At 43.1% G+C, this 21,385-nt stretch overlaps 1 protein-coding gene across 1 annotated transcript in view; it reads left to right on the top strand.

Moving 5' to 3' along the window:
- Positions 1-21,385, top strand: part of LOC121288357 (ankyrin repeat and fibronectin type-III domain-containing protein 1-like) — a 179,755-nt gene that overhangs the window by 119,586 nt on the left and 38,784 nt on the right. The window contains exons 12-13 of the mRNA XM_041206911.1: positions 18,523-18,689; positions 21,160-21,310. Of these exons, the coding sequence (XP_041062845.1) occupies positions 18,523-18,689; positions 21,160-21,310 (318 nt within the window). The remainder of the gene's footprint in view (positions 1-18,522; positions 18,690-21,159; positions 21,311-21,385) is intronic.

Genomic DNA, 21,385 nt, shown 5'->3' with positions numbered 1-21,385 from the left:
TGGTTTGATTACATGTTGAGGTTTACCTACTACCTGACATGTATGGCACGTTGCACTATGTCCTTATGAAGCTTTGGCCAGGTAAAATGCCTTATCGATGCTTAGGGTTTTCTGTATTCCTGCATGTCCTGTCATAGGAATTTCATGTGCTACTCACAGTATCTCCTTATGAGATTTGGATACCACTATCTGATGAACAACCGTCCATTCCTCATCCGCAGGCCTGTGAGGGTGTCTCCACATTTTTTTTATTCATTCATGGGATGCGGGCTTTGCTGACTGGGCCATGTTTATTGCCCATCCCTAGTTGCCCTTGAGAAGGTGGTGGTGAGCTGACTTCTTGAACCACTGCAGTCCATGTGGTGTGGGTACACCCACAGTACTGTTAGGAAGGGAGTTCCAGTATTTTGACCCAGCGACAGTGAAGGAACAGCGATATATTTCCAAATCAGGATGGTGAGTGACTTGGTGGGGAACTTCTAAGTGGTGGTTTTCCCATCTATCTGCTGCCCTTGTCCTTCCAGATGTTAGTGGTTGTGGGTTTGGAAGGTGCCGTCAAAGGAGCCTTGGTGAATTCCTGCAGTGCATCTTGCAGATGGTACACAATGCTGCTACGATGCGTTGGTGGTGGAGAGAGTGAATGTTTGTGAATGTGATGCCAACCAAGTGGGTTGCTTTGTCCTGGATGGTGTCAACCTTCTTGAGTGTTGTGGGAGCTGCACTAATCCAGGCAAGTGGGGAGTATTCCATCACACTCCTGACCTGTGCCTTGTAGATTGTTGACAGGCTTTGGGGAGTCAGGAGGTGGGTTACTCGTCGCACTATTCCTAGCCTCTGACCTGCTGTTGTAGTGACAGTATTTATATGGCTAGTCTAGTTCAGTTTCTGGTCAATGGTAACCCCCAGGATGTTGATAGAGTGGAGGATTTAGTGATGGTAATGCCATTGAACATCAAGGGGCAATGGTTGGATTCTCTTTTGCTGGAGATGGTCATTGCCTGATACTTATGTGGTGCAAATGTTACTTGCCACTTGTCAGCCCAAGCCTGGATATTGTCCAGGACTTGCTGCATTTGGACATGGACTGCTTCAGTACCTGAGGAGTCACGAATGAACATTGTGCAATCATCAATGAACATCCCCACTTCTGGCCTTATGATGGAAGGATGATCATTGATGAAGCAGCTGAAGATGGTTGGGTCGAGGACACTACCCTGAGGAACTCCTGCAGCGATGTCCTGGAGCTGAGATGACTGACCTCCAACAACCATAAACATCTTCCTTTGTACTAGGTATAATTCCAACCAGCAGAGAGTTTTCCCCCTGATTTCCATTGACTCAAGTTTTGCTAGGGCTCCTTGAATCCACACTTTGTCAAACGCTGCCTTGATGTCAAGGGCAGTCACTCTCACCTCACCTCGGGAATTCAGCTCTTTTGTCCATGTTTGAACCAAGGCTGTAATGAGGTCAGGAGCTGAGTGGCCCTGGTGGAACCCAAATTGGACATCAGTGAGCAGGTTATTGCTAAGCAAGTGCTGCTTGATAGCACTGTTGATGACCCCTTCCATCACTTTACTGATGATGGAGAGTAGACTGATGGGGTGGCAATTGGCTGGTTTGGATTTGTCCTGCTTTTTTGTGTACAGGACGTAGATGGGCAATTTTCCACATAGCCGGGTAGATGCCAGTGTTGTAGCTGTACTAGAACAGCTTGGCTAGGGGCGTGGCAAGTTCAGAAGCACAAGTCTACAGTTCTATTGCCGGAATATTTCTAGTTTTATGGATCAGCTCATAATCGTCAGCCATTACTGCTGCCTATCTCGCAGTTGCAACCCTTTGGTCTTCAACATGAGTTCTTATAACAGAAGGTAGGGAATTTTTAAATTCTTCCAAGAGAATGGTGTCTCTGAGAACTTCATACATGGTTTCAACTCCCAATGCTTGTATTCACCTGTCAAAACTACTTTGCTTAACTCTTTCAAATTCAATGTAAGTTTGCCCAGGCTGCTTCCTTAAATTTCAAAACTTTTGTCTGTATGCTTCAGGGACCAATTCAAATGCACTCAAAATGGCCTTTTTCACCACATCATAATATCTAGAAACCTCTTCTGACAGTGAAGCATAAATTTCCTGTGCTCTACCTGTCAATTTGCTCTTCATAGGCAATGTCCAGTTTTCCTTTGGCCAGTTCATCTGTTTAGTTATCTTCTCAAATAAAATAAAGAGTGCTTCAACATCCCTTTCCTCAAACTTTGGAAGAGCTTGTACAAATTTAACATCTCCCACTGGGTTCTGATCTGGAAATAAGTCTTGTCTCTTTTTTAACTGCCAGCATTCTAAGCTGAAATTCTCTGCCTCTCTTTTTCTCTTGTCCACCTTTTCTAACCTTGCCATTTCTAATTCCCTCTGGAGATCAAGTTTTCGCATTTCCATTTCTTGTTTTCTTTCTCTCTCCTGCCTTTCTGTCTGTTCCCTCTGCTGCATCTAGTTCCACTTTTTTTAATTGCAATTGAATTTGAGCCCATTCCAATGAATAACCCCTTGGAGAACTCGATCTCTCAGGTATTCAAAGAACAAAGAAAAGTACAGCACAGGAACAGGTCCTTCGGCCCTCCAAGCCTGCGCCGATCATATTGCCCGTCAACTAAAACATTTTGCACTTCCGGGGTCCATATCCCTCTATTCCAAACCTATTCATGTATTTGTCAAGCTGCCTCTTAAACACCACATCGTACCTGCTTCCACCACTTCCTCTGGCAGCGAATTCCAGACACTCACTACCCCCTGCATAAAAAACTTGCCCCACACATCTCCTCTATTGTTTTCTCCTCTCACCTTAAATCGATGTTCCCTAGTAATTGACTCTTCCACCCTGGGAAAAAGCTTCTGACTATCTACTCTGTCCATGCCACTCATAATTTTGTAAACTTCTATCAAGTCGCCCCTCAATCTCCGTCGCTTTAGTGAGAACAATCCGAGTTTCTCCAACCTCTCCTCATAGCTAATAACCTCCAGACCAGGCAGCATCCTGGTAACCAATGCCTCCATATCCTTCTGATAATGTGGCAACCAGAATTGCATGCAATATTCCAAGTGTGGCCTAACCAAGGTTCTATACAGCTGCAGCATGACTTCCCAGCTTTTATACTCAATACCCCTGCTGATGAAGGCAAGCATGCCTTATGCCTTCCTGACTACCTTATCCACCTGCGTTGCCACTTTCAGTGACCTATGGACCTGTACACCCAGATCCCTCTGCCTTTTGATGCACTTAAGGGTTCTGCCATTTACTGTATAATTCCTACCTGTATTAGACCTTCCAAAATGCATTACTTCGCATTTGTCCGGATTAAACTCCATCTGCCATTTCTCCGCCCAAGTCTCCAACCGATCTATATCCCGTTGTATCCTTTGACAATCCTCTTCACTATCTGCAACTCCTCCAACCTTAGTGTCATCTGCAAACTTACTAATTAGCCCAGTTACATTTTCCTCCAAATCATTTATGTGTACTACAAACAGCAAAGGTCCCAGCACTGATCCCTGCGGAACTCCACTAGTCACAGCTCTCCATTCAGTGCTACCCACTGTCTTCTGTGACCAAGCCAATTCTGTATCCATCTTGCCAGCTCACCTCTGATTCCATGTGACTTTACCTTCTGTACCAGTCTGCCATGAGGGACCTTGTCAAAGACCTTACTGAAATCCATGTATATAACATCCACTGCCCTTCCATCGTCGATCATCTTTGTCACTTCCTTCGAAAAACTCGATCAAGTTAGTGAGACACGACCTCCCCTTCACAAAACCATGCTGCCTCTCACTAATACGCCTATTTGCTTCCAAATGGTAGTAAATCCTATCAGGAAGAATCTTCTCCAATAATTTTCCTACCACTGATGTAAGGCTCACCAGCCTGTAATTTCCTGGACCTGCTACCCTTCTTAAACAATGGAACAACATTGGCCATTCTCCAGTCATTTGGAACCTCACCCGTAACCAGGGAGGATACAAAGATTTCTGTCAAGGCCCCAGCAATCTCCTCCCTTGTCTCCCTCAGTACTCTGGGGTTGATCCCGTTTGGCCCTGGGGACTTATCCACCTTAATATTCTTCAAAACTCCTAACACCTCCTCTTTTTTGATCTCAACATGATCCAGGTTATCTACACACTCTTCCCTAGACAAATCGACCGCTAAGTCTTTCTCTTTGGTGAATACTGATGAGAAGTATTCATTTAGTATCTCTCCCATTTCTTCTGGCTGCACACACAGATTCCCACCTCTGGCCCTGAGTGGGCCTACCCTTTCCCTGGCTACCCTCTTGCTTTTTACATATGTATAAAAGGCCTTGGAATTTTCCTTAATCCTGGTTGCCAGTGACTTTTCATGACCCCTTTTAGCCTTCCTGACTCCTTGCGTAAGTTTCTTCCTACTTTCTTTATATTCTCCATGGGCTTCATCTGTTCCCAGCCTTCTAGCCCTTATGAATGCTTCCCTTTTCTTTTTGACTAATCTCACAAAATCCTTTGTTATCCAAGGTTCCTGAAACTTGTCATGGTTATCCTAGCAGGAACATGCTGGTCCTGAATTCTTATCAACTGACGTTTGAAATCCCCCCACGTGTCAGTTGTTGATTTGCCCTCAAACATCCGCCTCCAGTCTAGATTCCTCAGTTCCTGCCTAATATTGTTATAATTAGCCTTCCCCCAATTAAGCACCTTAACCCGAGGACTCCTGTTATCCTTATCCAACAATACCTTGAAACTTACTGAATTATGGTCACTTTTCCCGAAATGCTCCCCTACTGAAACTTCGACCACCTGGCCGGGTTCATTCCCTAATACCAGGTCCAGTATTGCCCCTTCCCTAGTTGGACTATCTACATATTGTCTCAGGAAGCCCTCCTGGATGCACCTTACAAATGCTGCACCATCCAAACCCCTAGCACTAAGTGATTCCCAGTCAATATAGGGAAAGTTAAAATCACCCATGACAACAACCCTATTGCTTTTACATCTTTCAAAATCTGCCTACATAACTGTTCCTCAATCTCCCGCCGGCAATTGGGTGGCCTATAGTAAACCACCAACATTGTGATTCACCCCTCCTATTCCGGAGCTTTACCCATATTGCCTCACTGCATGAGCCCACCAAGGTGTCCTCCTGTTGTACAGCTGTGATATTCCCCTTAACCAGCAGTGCAACTCCCCCACCTCTTCTACATCCCTCTCTATCCTGCCTGAAACATCTGAATCCTGGAACTTTTATCTGCCAATCCTGTCCATCCTTCAACCAAGTCTCTGTAATAGCAATAACATCATAGTCCCAAGTACTAATCCAAGCTCTAAGCTCATCTGCCTTGTCTGTTATACTTCTCGCATTGAAACAAATGCATTTCAGACCCCCAGTCCCACTGTGTTGAGTAATTTCTCCCTGCCTGCCCTTCCTCTTAGTCCTACTGGCCATATTCACTGGTTCCCATTGAACCCTTCCAGCTTTAAATGCTTTGCTACCCCTTCAATTATCTCTGCCTTCCTAGCTTTGGCAGGCAATCCTCCTCTTAATTTACTTGCCCATTCAATTAACCAAGCTTTTGGGATCCCTTGTAAAATCGTCAGGGACATCCCTTCCACTTGCTGGAAATCTTTAGCAGTTTCTAGTGCCATCTTATGTTTGATAGTACAAACCTGGTGTTTTCTTTTAGCTTTTATTACTTACTAAATCTACACCCAAATCATCGCTGTCTTTTGTTTCAAAATATCCTGGGATGAGGCCCCAAACTTTGTCATGACTCACTGGGGAACAAATTGTCTTTAACCACAGGCAAAAGAAAGAAATAAGAGCTGCTAATTTCTAATTCTGTAACATAAACTCTACCCTTTCTTAAATCCCTGTACACATACATACAAGGCACATAAGACACACAAAAACATGGATTTTAAAGGTGGGAGAAAAACAGTTCAATAGCATGAATTCCACAGTACAGGATTCGATGGGTTAATTTTGATCGATGTCTCCCAAATTCCTTTCAGTTCTTTGTTGATGAATGAGGTGCTCTTCCCAGCACTTTCAATCTTTAGTTCACTGCTTGAGCACTTGCTTTTCAATGGCTCTAATGCCTTTTTCCCCTTTTCTTCTGACAAGGGTTTTTTGGAGAGAGAGAGCAGGTTATAGAGATATGAGGGGGGAAAAACAGCTAGCAATTATTGTAAATTTACTGAAGTCTAACACCCATAGGAGAAAGAGTTTTTTGGTCTTTTCTCTTTTCAGGCTAGGAGCTTTACGCTGTACTGCTTTCACACAAAACTCTGACCACCATGTCAGGAGCCAATTAAAAATGTTGTTGCCAGGCAGTTCCCCGTTAGACCGCACTCCTCCTCGGCACCATCCTGTCTTTTATGGCACACTGTTCCAGGACAGCAATATTGTATGTATCCCTCACACTGTTCCGGTAGACATGTATTTCAAGCTGCAGCCATTGTAATTTTAATCCATAGTGCAACAGAAATGAAAAGATATGTTCTTTACAATGTAAAATTCCAATCCCAGTGATTAAATCCTTCTGTGGCTTTGCCCTCTCACTAACTCTAGCTTCATATCCAATTTTATAGAAAGTTAACACACAGGCTGGGGTGAGCTATTCTACAACAACAGCAATATTTGTGTATATAGTAGCTTTCATAGAATGCTTACACCACTGAAGGAGGCCATTTGGCCCATCATGCCATGTCAGCCCTCTGAGAGCAACTCTGCTATTCCCGCTTTTTCACCTTTTCCCCATAGCTCTGCAAATTTTTTCTCTTTAAATAATTATCCAATTCCCTTCTGAAAGCCACAACTGAATCTACCTCCAGCACACTCTAAGTCAGCGCATTCCAGATCCTTGGGTTCTTTTGCCAACTACTTTAAATTGGTGTCCTCTGATTCTCATTCCTTTTGCCAATGGAAACAGTTTGTCCCTATCAACTCTGTTCAGACCCCTCATGATTTTGAACACCTCTCTCAAATCTCTCCTCAACCTTCTCATTTCCAAGGAGAACAGCCTGTCCAATCTACCCACATAAGAGAAATCTGCCATCCCCAGAACCATTCTTGTCAATCTTTTCTGCACCCTCTCCAATGCCTTCACATTCTCCCTAAAATGTAGTGCCTAGAAATGGGCAGAATATTCCAGTTGAAGCCGAATCAGTGTTATTAAGTCATTATGGCTGGAATTGTCCCAGATTTGCACTAAGTGCGGTAGCGGGCAGGTAAAATGACATTTTACCCACCAGCCGCGATGGCGGGTTCTCACGCCATATCATCCCAAACCGGCCACATTATTTATGCATTCCCGGGAAACACAGCATTTCCATGGCGGGTGGGCTCCAATTTGCCTGCCATGCGTCACCTCACTGCTTCATCACACTCGTCACCACGTTTAAAATACAGCTGCGCTCAGTGCTTCCAGCCCAGGACTGCAGCAACAAGACTTGATCCTGAAAGACAAGAAGACTGCAGCCCTTGAACGCCCTTTGACTCCATGGAGGCCCACTGGGATGTCCTCTATCCCTGCTCTGGCTGCAGGAGGGGCAGCAACTTTACCACTACGATTTGGTAGATGATTGCAGTGGTGATCAGTGCCAATGCTGCACAGAAGAGGTTGGCCGTCCAATGCAGATAGAGGATGAATGATGTCATCCATGCAGTCAGGGTATGGCAACCATCTCAGCACTCTAAACTCACACTCAAGCCCACCACACATTCATTGGCATCTCACTCACTGCCAGCTCAAGGGATATCACCATCTATTTTCACACACACATACCCTCCAATGTCCATCTGGCCTCATATCCTCTGGAGACTGCCTCCTCAGGCATCACCACCTTGAGACCAATTGCACAGATAAACATGTGCCCCCCACACACATCTTGGGATACCCTCCTTCCCCGGTACAACCCTTGGCCTGCAGCCTCTTCCCTTGCCTGAGGCCACTTCTCCCCCTTCACCAAGCAAGCCCTAGCCCTGCAGTCATTGTAAAGCCACCCACATATGGCTGATCTGATAGGTAGAGACCTATCCTAAAAGTGGTGTGGTGCTGTCTATGAAGCCTGATGCTAATGACTGCAAGTGCTGACCGAAGCAAGGTAGGCAAACGAACCTTGAAGTCCTGAGTGAAGTGCAGCCCACTAAGTGCACATCGCTTATGTGTTGTCGTGAAATACGTTGACGTGTTTTCCTGCCAGCATGGACAGACGATCCAATGGGGTGGGGCGGGGGGAACAATTCCAGTGGGCCGGCCTAATAATGATATGCTGATGTATTACAATGGGTTCCCGATGTCCAGTGGCGGGGAACGGGGCCCCCCATCGGCGGGCTGTGTGGATGATCGGAACTGGTTTCACGCTGTTGTGAAATCAATCGCGCCATATTGTCTGCTCACACCACTGAACATGCCCACTGGTGTCGGGCATGGAAAATCCCGGCCTATGGCACAGGAGGCCGTTCAGCCCATCGAGTCCATGCCAGCTCTCTGTAGAGCAATCCAGTCAGTTCCATTGCCCCACTGTATTCCCATAGCCCTGCAAGTTTATTTCCCTCAAGAGACCATCTAATTTCCTTTTGAAATCATTCACCTTCTCCACTTCCACCACCCTCATAGGCAACAAGTTCCAGGCCATTGCCACTCACTGCAAAAAATGTTATTCCTCACATCCCTCCTGCATCTCTTATCAAAAACCTTAAATCTGTGTCTGCCAGTCCTTGTATGATCAATTAATGGGAACAGTTTTTCTTTGTTTATCTTATCTAAATCTGTCATAACCTTGTACACCTCTATCAAATCTCCCCATTATCTCCTTTATTCCCAGTAGAACAACCCAAGCTTCTCTAACCTAACCTTGTAGCTAAAATACTTTATCCCTGGAACTATTGTGATGAATCTCTTCTCCATCCTCTCAAGGACCTTCACATTCTTCCTAAAGTGTGGTGACCATAACTGGATGCAGTAATTTAGTTGTGGCCTAACCAGAGCTTTATAAAAGTTCAGCATTACTTCCCTGCTTTTGTACTTAATGCCTCTACTTATGAAGCCCAAGATCCCATATGCTTTGCTAACCATTCAATATGTCCTGTCACCTTCAAAGATTTATGCACATACACCCCCAGGCCCCTCTGTCCCTGCACATTGTTTAGAACTATGCATTGAGTATATATTGCCACTTTCTGCCAAAGTGCATCACCTCACACTTCTCTGTATTAAACTCCGTTTGCCATTTACCTGTCCATTCTGCTAGCCTAGTTGCAGTCGATTAGTAACATCCTCATTGTTGGTCACTATTCCAAGTTTGGTATCATAGGCAAATTTTGCAATTTTACTCTGTATTCCAATATTCAAATCATTTATATATATCAGAAAACGCAGTGGTCCTAGCACTGACCCTTGGGAAACACCACTGACTGCCAGTCTGAAAAAATAACCATTTACCACAACTCACTGTTTTCTGTCCTTTTTTATCCTAGCTAGCACCGACCCTCCTATTCCGTGAACCTCAATTTTGTTAACCAGCCTGTTATGTGGTACTTTGTCAAAGACTTTTAAAAAAAAGTAATAGAGACAACATCCATTGATTTCCCTACATCAATCTTCTCTATTACTTTATCAAAACATTCAATTCAATCAGTCAAGCATGATATGTCTTTTGCAATTCTGTGCTGACTCACCTTAATTAACGTAAGCCTCCCCAAGAACTTAAGAAAATAAAGTGGGCAATTATAATGGCAAACAACGATGTAAAGCAACAATGGGAGACATCTGAAATGTTCAACAGAATGCAGCAAAAATATATTCTGCTAGAAGGAAAGAACAAACTAAATACTAGTTTTTAAAAATTCTTTTATGGGATGTGAATGTCACCTGCAAAGCCAACATTTGTTGCCCATCCATAATAGCCTTTGAGAAGGTGAACCACTGATGTCCATCTGGTGTACATACATCTGCAGGGTAGCTAGGGAATGAGTTCCAGGTTTTGTGACTCAGCAACAGTGAAAGAACGGCAACATTGTTCCAAGTCAGGATGGTGCATGGCTTGGAGGGGAGCTTGCACATGCTGGCGTTCATATCTGCCTGCTGCCCCTGTCCTTCTAGGTGGTCGAGATTGTAAGTTTGGAAGGTCCTATTAATGGAGGCTTGGAAAGTTTCTGCAGTGCATCTTGTAGATGGTACACATTGCTGCCACTGTGCGCCAGTGGTGGAGGGAGTGAATGTTTATTGTGGTGGATGTGATGCCGATCAAGTAGGCTGCTTTGCCCTGGATGCTGTCGAGCTTCTTGAGTGTTGTTGGAGCTGCACTCATCCAGGGAGTGGAGATTGTTCCATCATACTCCTTGTAAGTGGTTGACAGGCTTTGGAGATTTAGGGGGTGAGTTACTTGCTGCAGAATCTCCAGCCTCTGATTTGCTTTTGTAGCCACAGTATTTATTAGTCTTGTCCAGGTAAGTTTCTGATCCATTGTAACTCCTAAGATGTTGATGATGGGAGACATCTTTGTGGGGACCCAGTTATAGACTACTGTCTTCTAGCACTGCTGGGACTACAGGGCTGCTGGCCCATCAGATTGGCCGGCAGCTGTCTAGAGTGGGATCTACTGTCTCTGAGGGGCAGAAGTCCCACTCTGCACTAATTAAGGCCACAGCCCAGCATATTCTCACTGCTGAGAAGCCATATTACGTATCAACAAGGTGCTTGCAGTTTGAAGGGAGAGAGTAATTCATCCCCCCCACCCCCCCCCTGAGAAAATTCACCCCCAAATTGGGGGAAAATAGTAAATACTGAAGAAGATTGCAACAAGTTACAGGGGGACATTAAGAAGCTTCAGAATGGGCAAATACTTGGCAAATGAAGTTCAGCACAGATAAATGTGAAGAATTGAGAGATCATTTATTACTTGGAAGGTGCAAATCTAGGTGGAGTAGATAAATAAAGCGATTTTCAAGTACAAATACACCAAACTTTAAAAGTTGCACCATAGATTAGCAATGCTATAAAAAAATAAAACCAAGCACTAGGCTTTATTGCTAGAGGGAGAGAAAGTTATGCTAAACTTGTATTGAACCTTGGTTAGACCACAAGTACCCCGTGCAGTTCCTTTAGCAACCTGAGGTATGTGTCATATGGACCAGGCAACTTATCCTTTCTGGGCATCACCAGCCTTTCCAGTACATCCTTCCTAGCAATGTTTACTCCATCTATTAGCCCTACCTCTGCTATTCTATCAATATATTTGTCAACACCCTCTTCCTTAGTAAACACCGATACAAGGTGTTTACTTATTAAGCATTCTAGCCTTGCCCTTCCCCTCTAAGCATATAGCACCCTCTTTGTCCCTCATAGGCCCTTCACACTGCTTACTATACACTTCCTGTTTTCATACCAGGAGAAGATTTTGGGATTCTCTTTTATGTTAACTGCCATCCTATTCTCATTCTCTCTTTGTCAGTCATATTTTCTTCTTCTCCTCACCTCTCAACTTATTGTATTTGGCCTGGTTCTTGCTTGAAGAATTCAGCTGACATGCTTCGTACACCCCCTTTTTTGTTGTTTCAGCAAATTCTCTGTCTCCCTCTTCATTGAAGGAACCCTAGCTTTGGTTCCCTTATGTTTCACCTTTTTGGAATGTACCTAGCCTGCGCCTGAAACATCGCTTCCTTAAAGATTATCCATTTTTCTGTTACAGTTTTTCCTATTAGTCTTTGGTTCCATTTTACCATGGGTAGCTCCCTCTCATCCCATTAAAGTTAGCCCTCTTCCAATTTGAAAGTTCTATTTTAAATTGTTCCTTGCTCTTCTCCATTGCTAATGATCACTCTTACCCAAATGTTCCCCCACAGACACTTGATCCACTTGGCCCACCTCATTCCCTGGCATCAGATTCAGCAATGCGTCCTTTCTAGTTGAACTGAGAATATATTGCTCAAGGAAGTTCTCCTGAACACATCTCATAATTCCTCCCCTTCTTTACCCTTAATTTAACATTACCCCAATCAATATTTGGGTAATTATCATCCCCCAATATCGCCACTCTATAGTTCTTGCACATCTCTGAGATTTCCCTGCAGATTTGCCCCTATCTCTGTCGCTATTTGGAAGCCTATAGAATATCCCAGTAGCAAAATAATCCCTTTTTTGCTTTTCAACTCTAACCAAATGAATTTTGTCCTTGCCTCTCCAGGACATCCTCTTTTTGCAACACTACAATGTCCTCCCTAATCAGTGCTGCCACCCAACCTCCTTTTTTCCTTCCCTATCTTTTCTGAAGCCTTTGCATTCTTTATTATTAAGCATCCAGTCCTCACCATTTTTAAGCCACGTTTCTGTTATTGCTACTGCATCATATTCCCACATGTCTATTTATGTTTGTAACTTACCAATTTTATTCACCACAGTTTGTGCACTTACATGCATGCATTGATAACCTGTCTTTGCTTTAAGCATAGTCCTTCTTAGTCTGCTTCCATCTAATATGGTACCAGTTCCAAAACTTTCATTTCTTTATGCACCTTATTCCCCTTTCCTATTTCTATGGCCAGAATCTTTGGGTCAGCGTGTGGGGGCGGGGCCCGCTTGCCGACGCATAAAATAATGTGCAGTGATGTCGGGCGTGCGTCCCGATGTCACCACGTGTCATTCCGATTTTCAGTTCAGCGGGCGTGCACCAGAATTGGCTACGTACCTGCCGAACTGTCAAAGACCTATTAAGGCCATTTAAAAACTAATTAAAATTCTTAACGGAGTTGCCCGTCCAACCTTAAGGCTGGTGGGCAGGCGAAGAGCCCAGGCAGCCTTCACATTTATCATGAAACCTCATTCATGGGTGGGATGATTCATGAAGTGTTTATAAATTGAATAAAATTTTTTACTAAAGTTCATTGACATGTCCCGGCTCATGTGACATTGTCACATGAGGGGACGTGTCTTAATTTTTTTTTTGTTTATTAAACTTTTGATAATCAAGCTAATCAGCTCTGTGCCTCATGGAGATTTCTGCGCTTTTCCGCATGCATGGGCAAAAGAGCACAGGCCCCCACTCAGCCTACTCCCCCCGCCCGCACAGGGTGCTAATAATCTTATTAATTCACTTATTGTGATACTGACCCAGCTCCTAGTTTAAACAAATGCTTTACTTTAGAGAGAGAAAAGAGAAATACTCACCACCCAATCACTTCCCATTTTCCTCTGGTATTACACTTTGATTTTTTCCTCTTTGTTTGAACAGGCTTGCTCTGATTCCCACTCAATCCCTGCCACTGCATTTAACTGTGGGCCTCTGACACTGTTCTCTCAGGCTCGCTGTGACTCAAGACAGCACCGCTAACCGTGCAGTACTCACTCAGGAATCTTGTAACTCAAGTGGCAGGAGTTCTACCAACTCATGGCTGATAAAGGTTCACCTTAACTTGCTTGCTTTTGTACCCTATTCCTTGCATTATGAAACCCAGGATCTTATATGCCTTATTAACTGCTTTCTCAACCTGCACTGCCACTTGCAATGATTTGTGCACATATATTCCTTAGGCACACCTTCCAAACCCACGACCGCTACCATCTAGAAGGAAGTAGCAGATACATGGGAACACCAGCATCTGGATGTTCCCCTCCAAGCCACTCACTATCCTTACTTGGAAATATGTCACTGTTCCTTCACTGTCGATGGGTCAAAATTCTGAAACTCCCTTTCTGACAGCACTATGGGTGTACCTACACTTCAGGGACTGCAGCAGTTCAAGAAGGCAGCTCATCACCACCTTCTCAAGGGCAATTAGGGATGGGCAATAAATGCTGGCCTAGCCAGTGACACCTACATCCCATTCAATGAATAAAAAATACCCCATGTCTGTCTGCACCTGCAGCATCTTTAGACTTGTATTCTTTATTTTGTATTATGTGTCTTCATTCATCCTACCAATGTATTACTTCACACTTCTCTGCATTAAATTTCATCTGCCACATGTCACCCATTTCACCAGCCTGTCTATGTGCTCTTGAAACCTATCACTATCCTCCTCACATTTCGCATTGCTTACAAGCTTGTGTCATATGCAAATTTTGAAATTGTGCTCTGCCCGCCCAAGTATTGGGCATTAATGTGGATCAAGAAAAGCTGTGGTCCTAATAACGATCCTCGGGGGAACCCCACTATATAGTGTCCTTCAGTTCGAAAAACAACCATTCACCGCTACTCTGTTATATTTGTATACTTGTGAAGCATCCTGATAAGTGCAGGATGAAAAGCTTCGACATGTCTCTTTTTTGCACCAATAATCCATTTATTGTCACTCAGTCAACCTCATATCCGTTATACCATTGTCCCTTTAATTCCATGTGTTCAACTTTGCTGGCAAGCCTATTATATGGCACTTTATCAAATGCCTTTTGGAATTTCATGTACACCATATCAAACATGTTACCCCCAATAACCCTATCTGTTACCCCATCAAAACCTCAATCAAGTTAGTTAAACACAATTTGCCCTAAACAAATTCTTGCTACCTTTCCTTAATTAATCCATATTTGTTCAAGTGTCTGTTAATTTTGTCCCAGATTATCATTTCTGAACGTTTTCCCATCACTGAGGTTAAACTGACTGGCCTATAGTTGCTGGGCTTATCCTTACACCCTTTTTTGAACAAAGATTTTACAGTCCTCTGGCACCACCCCTGTATCTGAGAAGGATTAGAAAATTATGGCAAATGCCTCTGCAATTTCCACTTTTATCTCCTTCAGTGTCCTTTGATGCATCTGATCTGGTGCTAGTGACTTATCAATTTTAAGTACAGCCAGCCTTTCTAATGCCTCTTTATCAATTTTTAGCCCAGTGTCTCAGCCACCTTCTCTTTCAATACCTGTTTGACAGCACCTGCTTCCTTGATAAAGCCAGATGCAAAGTACTCATTTAACTCTGCCTTGCCCTCTGCTGCCATGCATGAGTCTTCTTTTTAGCCTTTAATTGGCCCTACTTCTACTACTTTTACCACCACTTTACTATTTATATGCCTATAGAAGGCTTTGGATCCCCTTTTATGTTAGCTGCCGGTCTCTTCTCATTCTCTCTTTTTTTCCACTTCTCCTCTGAACTTTCTATATTCAGGCTGGTTCTAACTTGTATTATCAACCTGACATCTGTCATAAGCATCTTTTTTCTGCTTTGTCCTACTCCATATCTCTTTCATCATTCAGTGAGCTCTGATTTTTATTTGTCCTTCCTTTTCCCCTCATGAGAATGTACCTTGACTACCCAAAACATCTCTTAATTAAAGGCAGCACATTGTTCAATTACAGTTATTGCCTGCCAGTCTTTGATTCCAATTTACTTGATCCAGATTTGTTCTCACCGCACTGACATTGGCCTACCCCCAATTAATTATTTTTACTTTGGATTATTCCTTTTTCTTTTCCACAGTTAACCTAACCCTACTGATACTTGATCCACTTGTCCCACCTCATTCCTCAGAAACAAATTCCAGGAATTCCTTCTTCCTCATTGGACTGGAAATATACAGATGGAGAAAATTGTCCTGAATACATTCCTGGAACTCTTGCCTCTGGCTGCCCTTTGCACTACACAATCCCAGTTTATATTCAGATAATTAAGGTCCATCATCATAACTACTCTATAGCTTTCGTACTTTACTGTAATTTCCTTGAAAATTTGTTCCTCTACATCTTTCCCTCTATTTGGTGGCCTATAGAATACACCCAATAGTGTAATGGTGCCTCTATTGTTTCTTAGCTCTCATCAAATAGTTTCTTTCCTTGACACCTCCAGAACATCTTCTCCCTCCAGTATTGTAATATTCTCTTTAATCAATACTTCCATCCCTCCTCCTTTCTTTCCTTTCCTTTCTTTCTTGAACAGCTTTAATCCTGGCATATTTAGTATGCAGTCCTGCTCTTTATTGAGCCAGTGCCTGCAACTCACCAGCTTCATTCACCACACTCCATGCATTCACATACATACACTGATTTTTATATTAATACACTTCTTTCTCTGACCCCACCTAGAGTCTTTCTTATCCTAGTGCTACCTATCTCCCAATTCTTTGTGCACCTTCTTTTTCCTCTCTAATGCTACTTCCTGGTTCCTGTCCTCCTGCCATGTTAGTAAAAGATCCCAATATAAACATCCCAAGATGTTTTACAGGAACATTACACCAACTTGTTGTTAATTAGCACGTTAACATAATAACATGTGCCAAAGGCACTTCACATGAATGTTATTAAGCAAAGTTTGGCACAGAGCCACTTCTGGAAGTATTAGAGTAGATGACCAAAAGCTTGGCCAAAGAGGTATGTTTGAAGGACTGCTTAAAGGAGGAAACAGAAGTAGGGAGGTTAAGGGAGGGAATTTCTAAGCTTAGGGCCTTGATAGCTGAAGGTACAGATGCCTATTGTGGAATGATTCAAATTGAGATGCTCAAGAGGCCAGAACTAGGAGAGCACAGAATCTTATAAACTGGAGAGATTACTGACATAGGGAGAGCCAAGGCTGTCGAGGGATTTATGAATGAGAAAGAGAATTTTAAAATAACGTAGTTGTTTAACTAAGAACCAATGTATGTCAACAGACACAAAGGTGATGGGTGAATTTGACTTGGCGCAGGTTAGGATACAGGCAGCAGAATTTTGAATAATCTTAAATTCATGGAGGATGGAAGGTCGGAGACTAGCCAGGAATGCATTAGAATAGTGAAGTTTAGAGATAACAGAGGCATGGATGAGGGTTTCAGCAGCAGATAAGCTGAAGCAGAGGCAGAGTTGAGCCATATTACTGATGGGGAAATAGACATGTCTTAGTGATGACATAGATATTTGGTCGGAAACTCATCTCAAAGTCAAATACAACACTGAGGTTGTGAACAGTCTTTTTCTGCATCAAGCACTTGCCAAAGAAAGGAATGTAGTTGGTAGCTAGGGAATGGAGTTTCTGGTGGGGACTGAAACAAAGGCATTGTTTTTCCCAATATTTAGTTGGAGGAAATTTCTGTTCATCGAGTACTGTGTGTTGGACAAGCAGTCTGATAATTTAGAGACAGTAGAGGAGTCGAGACAGATGGTAGTGCGGTAGAGTGGGTGTTGTCAGTTTGCATGTTAAAACTGACATTGTATTTTGAATGATATCGCTAAGGCTAGCATGTAGATGAGAAATAAGAGAGGGGGAAGCGGGGTCAAGGATAGATCCTTGGAGGACACAATAAGCTATAGCATAGAAGCAGAAAGAGAAGCCATTGCAAGTGATTCTCTGGCTATGATTAGATAGTTAAGAATAGAACCAGGCAAGTGCAGTTCCACTCAGCTGGATGATGATGGAGAGACATTGGAGAAGGATGATGTTACACAGGCTGCAGTGAGTTACACGTAGGATAAGACACAGGTTTGAATGAGATATGCACAAGATTTACAAAGGCTGGACTGAGATGCACACAGGATAAGATACAGGCTGGAGTGAATTACCAAAAGGTAAGACACAATTTGGAGTGAGATATACAGAGGCTGAAGTGGTATACACAGTCTGGAGTGAGTTATGCACAGGCTAGGACACAGGATTGAGTGTGTTGAAAAAGGATTATGTTGTTGAATTTGTGTCTGAATGTTTAACTCATTCATCTGAAACCCTCACTGAGCTGTTTAAAGGAGGGAGTTAATCTGTTAATTTTAAATGGTTAAAACCTTCTGAGATAACAAAGAGAAATTTTAGACTGGCATTCAGCACAGGGATTCTTGATGCCCTTTCTGCTGCAGGCAGATATTATATGAGGAAGAGCTTGGTTTTGCTCCTCTGATTTTTTTGAAGACCTGACTAATTACTGAAAGTTTCCAATATTGAATATTAATCAGATGGTTTCTAGAACTGTGAAATCACATTCCCACTGTAAACATACATCTAAGTTAATTATAAGAACAATGTTATTTGAGTGCATATATTATCTTGTGGCCCTCAGAGGGTTAATAAGCTTCTGTGTCTCTGTGGTTACTCCAGGAGGGACGCTGTAGCTATTGGCCTAATCTTTTTTATTCTTTCATGGGATGTGCACATTGCAGGGAAGGATAACATTTGTTGCCCATCCCTAATTGCCCTTGAATCAAGTGGCTTGCTAGGCCACTTCAGAGGGTAGTTAAGAGTCAGCCACGTTATTGTGGGTCTAGAGTCACATGTAAGCCAGACCAGATAAGGATGGTAGATTTCCTTCCCTAAAGGGTTTTTATAACAATCAATAATAGTTGTCATGGTCATTATTACTGAGACTAACTTTATATTCCAGATTTGATTAAGTTAAATTCCACCAGCTGCCACAGCGGGATTTGAACCCAGGCCCCCACAGCATTAGCTTGGGCCTCTAGATTACTAGTTCACTGACATTACCACTACACCATTATCACTCTCAGTTAGGAATATTATGAGGAATAATAGTGAAAATGTTGTATTTTCCGGGCTGAGGGTCATGTCGATGATCTGCTACTCTCATTCTGCTTCTTTTCTTTTCAGGAAAAGTTAGCCTACCATAGGAGGAGCAACCAGGCCCTTTCCCCAGGTCTTTATCTTGGTTATCTAAAGCTCTGCAGCTCAGTTGATCAAATCCGTGTCCTTGTCCCTCAGAAGCTACCCAATATCCTGTGTCATATCAAGATAAGGAGCAATCACAATGTCTCCAGGTAACAGAGAGAAGCACCAACAAACAGAATGATAATTAATTGAATTGTGAGAAGACACTCTGTAACATTAATCTAAATGTGCTGCTTTTTAAACCTTCCATGTGCAGTAGTGAGCCATGTACTCCAGAGATGCCAGGTTCAATTCACAGTCTGTGTTGAGTTAGATGATCTCATCTGGGCAGCAGTTGAGATGCTACAATGGCCTACAGTGTCCCTGTGCTGGGAAAAGAGAAATCAGCTAGAATGCCAATTCCTGATAATTGTCCAACCATCCCTGCTGGAAATTTTGTGTGCAGAGGTCAGTGCAGAATGAACTGCACTTCGCTGAGAAGTGTTTATAGGTTGACTGTCTCACTGACATGCACGGACTAGGGACACAAATTAAGAATGGTCGTTTGGGTATCAGAGAATGTCTAATGCTTATTGGACTGAAGCCCAACAAGGCTTAGCACCTCATGCAACAACCACTAAGAAAATTGTCATAAAAATGTTTCACTTTTCTGCTCATTTTAGGAAATGAAGCAAAATAAACCTAAGTACAACATCCAAACAAAACAACTTAAAAAGTTGTTTTTTAGATTCACTCATTCACTATAGATCCAAATAAGAACTCAAACCACTCAAAAATGATAGTTCACATCTAAAGCTCCTAATACACATCCCTATGTATGACACACTTGCACCCAACATGTGGCACACAGTCACCTGATGTGTGGCACACTCTCCCCCCACATGTAACACACTCCCCCCAACATGTGACATAGTCCCAACAATTGACACACACCCAACAAGTGACACACTCCCATTTGATGTGTGCCACACTCCCCCCATGTATGATGCATTTCCCCCCACGTGATACACTCCCCCACATGTGACACACTCCCCACCCCCCATGTGTGACATATTCCCCCCACGAGACCCACACCCCACGTGACATAATCCCTCAATGTGTGACATTTACCCAATATGTAATACACTCCCATTTGATGTGTGGCACAGTCCCCCCACCACCATGTGATGCATTCCCCCCTCCACATGTGACACATGCCCCCACATGTGGCAAAACCCCCCAACATGTGACACTCAGCTAACATGTAACACACTCCCTTCAACATATGACACACTCCTGTTTGATGCATGGTTCTCTCCCCCCCTCCATATATGGTGCATTTCCCCCCAAATGTGACAGACACCCCCACGTGACACACTTCTGCCCGATGCATGACACACTCACCATGTGTGACACACTCCCTCCACCCACCCCCACAAATGACACACTGCTCTACTCTACCCCTTACCTGTGACAATATCCTTAATATGTGTTGTAGTCTTCCCTATGTGTGACACATTTCCTCTTATTGGTGCTAAACACCTCTCTGCAATGCATTTAGTTTCTATCTGTGGCCTTAGCACTTGCCATTATTGAGGAATTGCCTTGATTTTCTCAGAGCATTTCTTCAAAGCCACCTCCTCTTTCAAATTCCCCTGGCACATAGTATTGCCATGAAAGAGAAGATTTCAAACTCTTGCCTGGGAAACCGGCACTAACCTGCATGATTCTGTGTTACTGGTCACTTCACGTTGAAATTGCTGGAGTGTAGTCTCTTAGAGTTTTTGAACACTGTGACATTGTATTGCACAGCCTAAGTAATGAAATGGAGGCTACAAATCTGGCACAGAACACAAGAAGGCCTGGCCAACCATTGTTCAGCATTAGTCCTTCATCTGCAGCATCCCAGTTACAGTATGTCATGCAGCACAAGCACAACATTAAAGAATGAGCATGCTAAGGTGATCTTCAGCCATGGCCACCAAGCATGTTCGCTGGCACAGCCACACTATTTGCCACTTTATAATCAGTTTTGGCAAAGACCACTAATGGGCTGAGATACCTTTTGACACGTTTAGATATTGTGTCTTCCTAATGTGGCATTTCCCCTTAGTTTTCTCCAGCTCTTTAAATTTCAATTACATGCAATTTTCTATTCCCACTGCTTGTTTTTTCCTTACATATGTCCAACTTTGTACCTGGATCTGTTGATGTTATGTGAATCATTTGACCCAGGGAACATTAAGTGCAATTATCACATCATTTTGGATCCATGGAAATAGATAACTATTCCAAATTTTATTTGAATTAGTTTTAAGAATAATAACTTTCCCATGAGATCAAGTGGTTGGGGTAGAGACTATGAAAAGGCAGAATATAAGGATTTGTGGAAACAGCTTAAATGGATACATTCCATATGGTGTGTAGAAGACATTTACACATGTGTGGTAAAGTCCATGATGAGGTATTGTATGCATGGGCTATGGAAAAAAAATATGTTTAGTTGGTAAACAACAATTTCCTGTCACACTGTTTCGTATGTTCTTATTTGATGTCCTCTGTGTGACACCCTTAATCTAAGTGTATTTTACTTTCCAATAATTGTTTTATTAAGTGTATCTCATATTTCTCTGGCCCTAGAGTTGAATGGGAGTGGCTCCAGAACCTGTCAAATTTGGGCGAGTCCACTCTAACAGATCCTTGTGAGGGATGCTCCCAGAAATTCTTCCAGCAAGAACTCAGGGTAGCCATTTCAGAACTGATGAATCAGATCGGCATTCCATTGCAGCAGGTATAAAGTGACTCATACCAAATGTGCTTTGCTGTGGAATTCCACATGTGTCACAGTACTGGAACTAAGGCACTG

The sequence above is a fragment of the Carcharodon carcharias genome, chromosome 15 (genome assembly GCF_017639515.1).
Source record: "Carcharodon carcharias isolate sCarCar2 chromosome 15, sCarCar2.pri, whole genome shotgun sequence".
Classification (NCBI taxonomy): domain Eukaryota; kingdom Metazoa; phylum Chordata; class Chondrichthyes; order Lamniformes; family Lamnidae; genus Carcharodon; species Carcharodon carcharias.
This window is presented reverse-complemented; position numbering and strand designations above follow the sequence as displayed.